Source organism: Coffea eugenioides, chromosome 5 (genome assembly GCF_003713205.1).
Source record: "Coffea eugenioides isolate CCC68of chromosome 5, Ceug_1.0, whole genome shotgun sequence".
Taxonomy (NCBI): domain Eukaryota; kingdom Viridiplantae; phylum Streptophyta; class Magnoliopsida; order Gentianales; family Rubiaceae; genus Coffea; species Coffea eugenioides.
Window position 1 is genome coordinate 46,598,783 of NC_040039.1, and position 11,554 is coordinate 46,610,336.

Sequence of the window (11,554 nt, forward strand, 5' to 3'; positions counted from 1 at the left end):
ATATTGATGTGTAAGGAACAAACTACCAACGTAAACAACAGGAAGCTAAGGAATACATCAGTAGAAAGCAACTAAAGTAAGCAAAAAGAGAACAAGACCTCCATAAAGATAGGAAATCGCTGCTGATATGAAACAGTTGATGGAAAATTTAGCTGGAACACCTGAGCAAAGATTCATATGAAAGAAATATATAGTACCATCAAAGAAATGAAAACCTAATCCAAATAAATTGGGTTGAAGATGAAAGAATACCTGATGTCAAGGAAGTAGTAAAATGCAGGGGAATTTGCATGTAAACTGGTTCTGTGGATGTAGTAAACTATTTGCATGAATCTGTGCTACTTCTGTATTGTACCTCTATCACTAAAAAACAAGAAATGTGGAAAACCGAGACAAAACAAGTGGAAATGACAAAAATAGGGAGGGTTGGAACCACAGAAGGCCAAAAAATAAGCATATAAATGACCAAAAGAGTAAAAAACAAAAGGTAGTGGCAGACAATTGATTTAACATTCCAGCTAGATGATTTAACTCCTTGGTCAAAATTGAAAAAGTAAAATCTATGTGATCTTTATCTTGATCCTAAGATTTATGAAAAAATATGTTTAAGATTTATCTAAAAATATCTTTACTTATTGTATATATATATATTATATTTTATTGTATATATATATATATACATCTTTATATATCATCACTTATTGCATATATCCTTTATATACATATGCATTAATTATCCATCTTTTAATTTAGAATTGGAGTTGAATTAGAGTTTTAACCACTGAGTTATATTCCATAACTATCAAAGTCTTTTGATTAAGATTCTAATTTTAATTTAGAAATCTAATATTTCTAAATCTATGATTTGCGATTATTATGTCTATCATAATTCAGTTCAGGTTTATTTTTAATTTTTACCGAAGGTTTAATTTGGTTCAGGTTTATTTGAATTTTAATTTTTTAATTGAATACTATGGGAATATGGATTAGCAGCTTGAACTATACACACAATCAATTTGGGGTCCACGGTCCAGAAGGAAAGAAGCAAAAATCTTGGGCTGAAGCACCTTGCGAGAACTGAGAAGCACAAGCTTCCAATGTAATGGTATAAAGTGAGGTCCACATTCCAAAAGCAATAAATCAACCGTGCATTTAATATTTCCAAATCATTTTTTCCCATGATTGTTATTTCACAAGGTGAAGTAGAATGAGAAGCACAAAAGCAAGGTAGAACGATCAAAAAGTGCACTCCAGTCGAAAGTCTCGAATGTACAACATCCTCAAGCACGCAGATGCACTCGAAATCCCAGCAACAGTAGAAGGGCCAAGTGGTTTCTGTTCATCTAGCAAACTATTTGCATAAATCTGTGCTACTTCTGTATTGTAGCTGTATCAGTAAAAAACAAGAAATGTGGACAACCGAGACGAAACAAGTGGAAATGACAAAAATAGGGACGGTTGGAACCACAGAAGGGCAGAAAATAAGCATATAAATGACCAAAAGAGTAAAAAACAAAAGGTAGTGGCAGACAATTCATTTAAGATTCCAGCTAGATGATTTAACTCCTTGGTCAAAATTGAAAAGTAAAATCTATGTGATCTTTATCTTGATGCCAAGATTTATCTCTAAAATATACTATGGGAATATGGATTAGCAGCCTGAACTATACATACAATCAATTTGGGGTCCAGGGTCCAGAAGCAAACAAGCAAAAATCTTAGGCTGAAGGACGATGCGAAAACTGAGAAGCACAAGCTTCCAATGTAATGGTATATAAAGTGAGGTCCACATTCCAAAAGCAATAAATCACCCGTGCATTTAATATTTCCAAATCATTTTTTTCCCATGATTGTTATTTTAGGTGTATATATATATAAAAGATATACAATCCAATAATTTAGTTGAAGCTTATTTGTAATTTAAAAGAACCATAACTCTTGAATTTTCTTCATAATAACCACGTCTATCATATTTAAGAGTGAAATCTATTTGATCTTTATTTTTATCCCAAAACGTATCAAAAGATATCAACCTTGCATTTAGTATTTCGAAATCATTTTTTTCCCATGATTGTTTTTTTAGGTGTATATATATATAAAAGATATACAATCCAATAATTTAGTTAAAGCTTATTTGTAATTTAAAAGAACCATAACTCTTGAATTTTCTTCATAATAACCACGTCTATCATATTTAAGAGTGAAATCTATCTGATCTTTATTTTTATCCCAAAACGTATCAAAAGATATCATCAATTATTATATATGACTTCGAAATAATTCTTGAATTTTTAGGTTTATTTTTAATATATCATCAGTTTAATTTTAATTTTTCCCAAAAGTTTAAATTTAATTTTAATTCAAAAGTTTAATTAGATATCTTAAAATTTCTAAATCCATCTTTTATTATGCTTATCATAACTCTAAAATTTTTTTTTAGTTGAAGTTTATTTGTAATCTTTCCCAAAACTTTAATTTTAATTTTCATTCAAGAGTGGAATTCGAGTTTAATTGTTTTAAAGAATAAATATTTTTTAATTGAATAATTTAGGAACATCCATCATCAGCCTGAACTATACATGCAATGAATGTGGGGTCCAGGAGAAATCACAAGCGGAAGCAAATGAGAAGCAGAAAAGTAGCGTACAACCATCAAAAAGTGCACTCCACTCAAATGTACAACATCCTCAAGCACGGAGATGCACTCGAAATCCCAGCAACAGTAGAAGGGCCAAGTGCTTCTTATATATATAAAGGACATTCCTTATGAGGTTTTCATATTACACAATACTCAAAGTGTGTAATAGATGGTATGTGCATTGAACCTTATTACCTAATCTCGTGTTATTGGATGAATTTATTTTATTTTGGCGGGCTAGTTATAACTTGTGCAAGACTTTAGAGTTGAGTGTAAAGCATTTTCAACCTTCTTTCACGATCATACAAGAAATGTTTACCATTCAATCACGTAGAAAATTTCCTCCATAAGCAATTCAGAGTTGGTCTCTAATCTATGTTGAAAAAGGTGCCCGATTGGCCTCCATATTGACTTTCGTTCGCTCTCTCGAACGAATTATGCTGAGCCCCGGTGAACATTTACAGGTGAACATTTACAGGTAAACGGAAGGATTTATAATTGGAGATTTGCACGAATAATTAATCGCAGCTGGAGAATGAGAAAAGATACAGAGAGGACAGATTTCCCTTCTTGTCATCCATCACTGATACTTGTCTTACAAGTTTCGAACGGGTAAAAAGTCCGCCCAAACATTGACATACGGTACTAACTGCTAACAGCTAAAGGCCGGGATATATCAGCTTGCTATCTCAAAGAACTATCAGCTTCAGTTAACATCAACACAAGGTTGCAGATTTCAACCTCTACTTCAGCATTACAGCACCTGCTGGAACTGTTTCATTGAAAGTTAAAACCTTTCTTATTGAGGAAAAAATCATGAGTGCAAGCTAAAAATACTCAATTATTTTTAACACGACATGTTTACACCTAGAGGGTTTTTTTTTTCCCTAATAAGTGAGAGGTTTTGAATTCAGAACTTTCTATATACAATGCCTCTCAACTTACTACCCAACTAAACCCTCTCCCTCCAAGTTGCATCTCTTGAACTTCACATAAAGAGTGCTTAACTACAAAAAACCTATGAGGGAAACTACTATTCCAATTACTGTTCTGTTGTTTCACTCCAGTTTGTGAAATCATTAATTGTGATTTCTCTCCGTATTTCGGATAATTATGTGATTGTTCATAATCACCAATATATGGTTGTCGTTTCAAAATCACATATCTAAACCTAATCATTATTGTAGGGTAAAATAACTTTAAAAAGACAAGTCATAGCAATTTCAGCAAATAGATGGCAGATTTTGTACAAGTTAGAAAGAGTGATCGCACCTATTACATATATACTATGTTATATGACCAGATCAAGTCAAAAAAAGAAAAAATTAGAAAAGGGCTTTTCTTGTTTTCCAAGTAATTAGCGCAACAAGTCAAGTAGCTCCCTCATGTCTTCCTAATCCAAGCAGCAAGGATGAAGTATACTGGACTACACATGCCTCTGGCTCTGATTGGTTCACTATTAAATCAGCCATGATGGCAGTGACTAGAACCAAGGGGGACAAGGTGGGTTGGTTTAAACTTGTGTGAGGAAAAGGTGCATTTCAACGTTACTTTTTCATTGTTTGGCTATTATGCAAAAGGAAGCTGTCCAGAAAAGACAGACTTACGGCTTGGGGAATTCATATGGCTTATGACCTCTGTGAGCTTTGTAAAGGAGAAGTTGAAACCATGGATCATATATTTTTTGATTGCCCAGTAACAAGCATAGTATGGCAAAAGGTGTAAAATTTTCCCTGTTGAAATGGATGTGTGATCATTGTAGCTCAAACTCTTTTACGGACCAGGTGACGAGACTTGTGCTTTTGCAGTTTGCTAGCGTAGTGTATCAATTGTGGTGAGCAAGAAACCAAGCTATTTTTCAGCAAGTTTCGTTATTTGCTGTCAGCATTATTTCTCCTGTCCTTGATTCTGTGAGAGATGCAGTTGCAAGCTGGAGACGCATGCCTTTTAACTACGCAAAACTGGGACTTGGCTGTGGAGCTGGGGCTACATAATGTGTGTTTCAGTAGATAAGTATTCTGGTTAACTGATGATTGTGGCATCATTTTGTGTAATAGTTATAGTGCTAGCTGCTTACATAGTTGGAATGAGTACATTCCTTTGCGTACACGTTCATTGCTGATCAATAAAGATTCAGTCTTGCTCACAAAAAAAAAAAAAAGGCTGACCATATTTCCATAATTGACAGGCTGACATTCTCTGAAAAAGAAAAAGGGAAACCGAAAGGCAAAAACATGGCAAAGAAGTATAGTAGTGGCGGGACATTTTTGTCAGTAAAGTCAACCCAAAACCTTGCTTGATCCTTCTTGCAAGGATCAGATGGTAACAATGGGGTCTCATCCTGCCATGCCTCACCTATTTATTGGAGAATTGCAAGGGACTCAACTATCGGTTTTCCATTGTGAATCAAAACCGGGACTTTTTGTGAATGGGGTTCATCTCAAGGAGAAGAGGGCTTTTGTTGGGCAATTCTTCTTCTTTTGAGATCATACTTGATATCCTTCTCAGCCTGTGCTATATATTTTGACCCTCATGCAGAACATGCTAGCATAGGCATCCAAGAAAACCACTTCTTCACAATTGTCCTCTAAATTTGTGGAAGAAATAATATACATATAAACAGCAGCATATCCATGAAATCCTAGTAGTAGTAGTAGTAAACATCATTTACTACCAGTCCAGGATATCAGGAAGACGACGCTAAGTCTCTTTTATTCTCACAAGCCAAGCAAACAAAACTAAAGGATTCTAAGACAGATCTACGAAGCCCAAAAAAGACAAAGCAATCCCAAATACATATTCATGCGTAGACTTTTATTCGATCCCCCATTTAGCCAAAAAAGTTGAAAGAGACTTTATTCGATCCCAAGCTTCTTCTTCAAGGACACAACAAATTCATAAATCTTGTGAGGATCAGCAAGAGACTTGGACACAGTCTCCCTCTGCATGCATCTTTTGGCCCATTCCACCAGCTTTGGACACTCAATCTTGAAATTCCCACATGTCTCATAGGCATAAAACCAATTGTAGAAAGGAATTAAGGCCACATCCACATATCCGAAGTCTTCCCCTCCAAAGTAAGCCTTGTCTCCAAGTTCTCCTTCCAGCGTTTTCACAGTCCCTATGAGTTCCTTTTTGGCTGCCTCCTGTTCCTCTCCCTTTGTGGCCCAAAGCCTCCATCCAGCATCATAAAGCTGCATTTCACCTTAATTATCTCAAAAAATTGAACCCAAAAAAAAATAAAATCTCTCATTAACATAATACTTTTATCCCATATTTAATTTGTCATGCTTAGTTATGTTGTTTGCCTAAACTAATCTAGTGGAAAAAAGGTTAAGGAATGCTTAGTTCCATGACTAGACGATCTTGGTAAAGACAGTGGAAATACTTGCCCGAATAACTGATTGAATATATAGCAGTTGACAAAATTAGAGTTCCCATAAGAAAAAAAATGTTACCACCTTTTTGTCAACGAAGTCAGCCCAGAACCTGGCTTGAGCTCTCCGGTAAGGATCAGATGGGAGCACGGGATTCTTGTCATGCCACACTTCATCTATGTACTGAACAATGATAAGGGACTCGCAAACAGGCTTTCCGTTATGAATCAGAACTGGGATTTTCTTGTGAACAGGGTTCATCTCAAGAAGAAGTGGGCTCTTGTCAGCCAAGTTTTCTTCTTTGTATTCATACTCGATGCCTTTCTCGGCCAGGGCTATTCGGACCCTCATGCCAAACGCGCTCACATGTGTATCCAACAGAACCACCTTGTCGCCGGCCATCTTTTCAGATGATATTCGACAAAATTAAAAGAGAAAGGATTTTTGCTATAGGCGTCGAGAAAAGAAAGCAGAATGATGGGCAAATGGTGGTAGGATAAGAGCCGGGGTCTTGCATTTATAGTAAATAAATCCGAGGTTGGTGATGGTAGGATTGATGCTACGCAAGCAGTAGATTCTGGGAAGATTTGGGGCTCCACAGTCCACCCTGCAGCAATTTAGGCAAGAAGTCAAAATGCAGTGGTTTCTTTTCCACGTGTTAATGAAAAAAATTAGTTTTTTTTTTGTTTGGTTGACTCTATAATTTTTTTAAAAAAATTTCTAGAAAGGCACCTTAGGAATTTATAACATATACTAGCACCTTTTGTTTGTTTTGAAAAACAAGCAAAAGAGAGCAGAAAACTGAACGCTGTCCCCCGTGTCTGGGTAGGAGAGGATTGTAGGACGCTCGTACTCAACAAATACTAAAATATTCTTTGTCTCAGGATTTTCATCTCTAGATTTCGATAGGGAAATTTGGTGGTACAAGAAACTGTTTCCCATTTAATAATACAATTAAATAGCGAGCTGCAAAATCATGTTCAAAGAAAAATGAAACATAATCCTTCACCCTTTCTCTCCTTTCTCTACGATTTTATAGAATTTTTGCCTTTTTTTTTTAAAGTTGATGCTAACCTCTTCTACATCCCACTTGATCAGTATTGCACATTACAATTTGCATCCATCCATTCTTGTTATAATTCAAGAGAGTTACAACAGTTCTTGAAGGGGATATCCAATGGCTACTTTCTCCTCTTTGTAGTGGTTTGTCTCCAAGATCTCCCCCTCTTACGAACTGGACCAAATCAATTGTTTTTAACAGACTTAGCGTAGCAAGTCAACTAACAAAACAAGTTAAGTTTCTTTTTTTTTGGTTTTTGTCTCAACTGAGGAATATGAAGCATTACCTCCTAATTTTTGTTAGATTTCAATTGGCATGCCTAAATAGAAATTAAATAATCTCAACATACACTTGATTTTGATATAAAATCTTACTTTTCCAATTTTGATCTGAAAATTCTCGTGTTAAAAGTCAAGTCAAAAATTTTTTTTTTTTTTTTTTTCAATTTAAGTAAAATGCATCGAATTTGGAATTTCTCACTTATACTTCTTCCTCTCGGTGGCACCTAACTCAAAAAAGATCCCTTTTTTTTTCCCTGCATTCTTTACTGTCAGAAAACTACAAAAGGAGCTTCAAAGAACCCAACAAGGTCCAATTGGCTAATTCAGAAGCCAACACAAGCAGCAGAAAAACTACTATTCGAACCAAACCAAAGCGAAATGTCCTTCCCACAGGCAACACTCTCCGATTGGTGGTCTTTTTGGTAGTCGTTACTCGTTCCTCTGAGCAAATATAAAAAAGAAAAAGCCCATTGGCCTTTTTCCCTCCCTTATTACTTCACTTGGGACTGTTAGTTTCTTGTTGTGATTCTCGTTTTTCAGTGACCCGCTCTCCCTCTCTCCCTCAAGATATGGCAGATCCACCCAAGAAAGCAGTCAGCAGCGGGTTGGTAACCTACGCTTACATTCTTCTTTATATTGCACTTTCCAGCGGCCAGATCTTCTTCAATAAGGTCCAACCTTCTTCTTGATTCTTATATATATACACTTTAATTGACTGATTATATGTTCCTGCATTACTTTTCTTTTTTCTTTTTATTTTTTTTTGGTTGCGGGGGCGGGGGGTATGTGTGCTTATGGATTGCCTCGGAGAACTTTAGAAAGCTTAATGGGGAAATGGGTTTCTGGGAATTTAAATATCTGATTGAAAGTGAAAAAGGTTGTCGTTAATTTCGACAATTAACTTGTTCAGATGAAGAAAATGTGGCATCAGTTTATTAACATGTTGTTAAGTGGGACTATATCAGTGTTATTAGAAGACCTTGGGAGGAGAATATTATCCTGGATTTTTTTTTTTGGCCCGGGAATATTCAGGAATTGGTGTTGTTAGAAACAATTTAGCAATGCTAATGAATTTTATGCTTTCTGATCTTTCGGGTGCTCGTGGGATAGCTTTAAAGTTTGTCATGTGTCAGACTATTGGGCTAGGTGAAGTGAATTGCTTTCCGGAAGCTAGTGATGAACTGATGATATATAAATAATCTCTGCTTTCGTGCCATATAGGCATTCTTGTGGAAATATAGCCTAATAGGGTGACATGGTTACTTCATTGACGACTGACCTAAGGATGTATCTAAGCATTGTTATGAATAAGCATAGAAGTTTCTTGCAGCAGATCATGTACAATATCTACATGCGTGAGTGGTGTTGCGGCTGGACACTATGAAAATGTGGCTTTCAGAAGACTTATTGGACGAATTGTTGTTGTTTTCTTAGGTTCTAAATTTCTAGGAGATTATATTAGCAGTGTTGCTTTGCTGCATTTTTAAGTAGTCTGAGAGTTTCGTTTCATTTGTATTGATCATCCAACAACAATTTTGTGCAATGCAGTGGGTTTTATCCTCAAAGGAAATAAACTTCCCATATCCCCTTGGATTGACTCTGCTTCACATGGTCTTCTCCTCTATCTTATGCTTCGTGCTTACAAAAGTTCTCAAGGTATGTAAGTCAATAAAAACAAAAGTGTGGGCTTTATCATCTGGATGCTTTACATCAGTTCCTGTCCTTCTACATATTGTAACTTGAATGCTATATGTTGTAGATTATGAGAGTTGAGGAAGGGATGACTCTTGAAATGTGAGTATTTTCTTATTCAATATTTGAAATAAATGGGCTGCTTCGCCCCCTTTCCTGTAAGACCCAAGTCCTTCTGGACAATGAATCCTAACAAAGGACATTGTGTACATAAAATGTCCTTTTTGATCTCCTTCCCTCTCCAACCTCGAGATATATGATCGTATCTTTGTGATAATTTTGTATTTGTATGGATCTTGACCACATCATCTTTTCCCAGCAATTAGTTGACCATTTAGTTTACTTCTTTGCTAATCTGGTTATGACAATTTCTTGTCCACTTTGGGCTCTGCAGATATCTTACATCTGTCGTACCTATTGGTGCAATGTTCGCTATGACACTTTGGCTGGGAAACACTGCTTACCTTTATATATCTGTTGCATTTGCTCAGATGTTGAAAGCAATCAGTAAGTATCACATACTCTTAGTGATTTTATATATAGGCTTTGAGATATATCTTATAGTAACCAATTCATATGGTTCGGGCGTTTAAACCCTTGCCAAGTATTCATGCCCGATATCATTCTTTGTTGCCAGAGATTGAGCAGTCTTATAACCTGAATCATGCGGTCATAAATTACTTTCCTACTTTTTGGTAATGATATTGTTATACACAACTGTTCTTATATCTGCAGTGCCGGTTGCTGTTTTCATTCTTGGAGTGGCAGCAGGACTGGAAATGATGAGTTGTCGTATGCTTCTGATTATGTCAGTAATCAGTTTTGGTGTATTAGTCGCTTCTTACGGTGAAATAGATATCAACTGGGTTGGTGTTGTTTATCAAATGGGAGGTGTTGTTGGAGAGGCTTTGAGGCTTATATTCATGGAGATTCTGGTGAAAAGGAAGGGTATCAAACTAAATCCGATATCAGTTATGTACTATGTCAGCCCATGCAGGCATGTATTTGTAACCAAAGGATCTATGAACCATGATTGTTTAATTGTTCGGCCCTAGACTAATATGCTGCCAATTTAACAAAGAACTCGGTTTCCTGTGCAGTGCTCTTTGTCTCTTGATTCCCTGGATATTTTTAGAGAAGCCGAAGATGGACGATCAGGGGACGTGGAACTTCCCACCTCTTATATTGACTCTTAATTCTCTCTGTACCTTTGCTCTCAATCTCTCAGTGTTTCTCGTCATCTCGCATACAAGTGCTCTTACTATCCGTGTGGCTGGTGTTGTCAAAGATTGGGTGGTTGTCCTACTATCTGCAATTCTTTTTGCAGATACAAAGCTGACACTCATCAATCTGTTTGGTTATGCCATTGGTAATTTTCTGAAATCTAGCTTCAGATGATTGTGCCAGATATGCTTTTACCCATAAGGTTATCTGTATATGCTGAAGTTGTGCAATTCTTGTCATTGCTTCTACATATATTTAACAATATTGGTGACGATATCATAACCATTGAGGTTTACTTTGAGGACATTGGTATGGGTCTGGACCTGATTTTTATCCTCGTCAAACCTGCAAAATGTGTAGGAAGGCAGGCTTTTATGCCACTGGTCTACGGACTCGTTGGCCATTTTGCTCTGCTGTTCAAACATACTCCTCTATGTGCTAATTTAGATGAGTGAAAGATATCATTATTAACCTATTGGCTATATGGGACTCCTTGCAGCTATTGCAGGTGTAGCTGCCTACAACAATCACAAGTTAAAAAAGGAAGCTACTCAAGTCAGCTCAAATGAGTCTCAACCACCTCAATTGCTTCCATCTGTGTCTTCCAATGACTGAATGGATATCAAGAGCAGCATGCAACTTACTGTGACAAGTGCAGTGTGGTTCCTTCTTCCATCTGGGCCAATGAGATGACACGAATTTTTTTCCGGGAGAAGCTACCGTGCTTTTTTGTGCTACTGGTGAAATAAAGACTGATCTATTCCGAATTTTGCAGCTGGTTAGGGGTCGCTGATTTTCTTGGCAGTCAGGACAAGAAGGACCAGAGGAAGTTGGTTGTGAGTTATAGTGTAAAGTTGGACGCATCCAACCTAGTTTTTCACGTGAGAAGGTTGGACATACACGGACAATGTTTCTCTGCTTAAATACTAGTAGACATTTTTCTCGTCTTTTTTCTTCTGACATTTGATACATTAGAAGTTCTAATATCATCTAATTTGTACTACAAGAACAGGCTGTTGTGAAAGACATGCATGATTCCCCTTCTTTTCTTGTATGGATTTAGATGTATTCTGGCCTTCGAATCCCAGTGGAGACATTGACTTTGATTAGGCGCTTGCAAATGTCTGTACCATCTACCAAGTAAAGTCGGCCTTCCACAAACGTCATTCAACCAGACTAGCAAACAAAAAGAAAAGAAAAAATTCAGATGTCTTAGTCAGACAAGAGATAAGATTAATGTCGTGGCTTATTTATTCATTGTACTCAAGTGCTTCTTGGTATT

General features: G+C 36.5%; 2 protein-coding genes across 3 annotated transcripts; one reads left to right on the forward strand and one right to left on the reverse strand.

The window, feature by feature from the left end:
- Positions 1-5,230: 5,230 nt before the first annotated feature.
- On the reverse strand, positions 5,231-6,496 carry LOC113770129 (probable glutathione S-transferase parA). Its single transcript, XM_027314498.1, has 2 exons — positions 6,100-6,496; positions 5,231-5,832 (listed from the first exon to the last, which is right to left on the reverse strand). The coding sequence occupies exons 1-2, from the start codon at positions 6,415-6,417 to the stop codon at positions 5,494-5,496; spliced, it is 657 nt and encodes a 218-aa protein (XP_027170299.1). The 5' UTR covers positions 6,418-6,496; the 3' UTR covers positions 5,231-5,493.
- A 1,202-nt stretch (positions 6,497-7,698) lies between these two features.
- LOC113770481 (probable sugar phosphate/phosphate translocator At3g14410) lies at positions 7,699-11,381 on the forward strand. Of its 2 annotated transcripts, XM_027314950.1 has the most exons (8): positions 7,699-8,027; positions 8,905-9,012; positions 9,116-9,150; positions 9,443-9,555; positions 9,784-10,045; positions 10,149-10,417; positions 10,772-10,924; positions 11,048-11,381. In XM_027314950.1, the coding sequence occupies exons 1-7, from the start codon at positions 7,926-7,928 to the stop codon at positions 10,885-10,887; spliced, it is 1,005 nt and encodes a 334-aa protein (XP_027170751.1). In that variant the 5' UTR covers positions 7,699-7,925; the 3' UTR covers positions 10,888-10,924; positions 11,048-11,381. The 2 variants fall into 2 exon arrangements, with proteins under 2 accessions (XP_027170751.1, XP_027170750.1); XM_027314949.1 differs by having other exon boundaries at positions 10,772-11,381.
- The last annotated feature ends 173 nt before the right edge of the window (positions 11,382-11,554 follow it).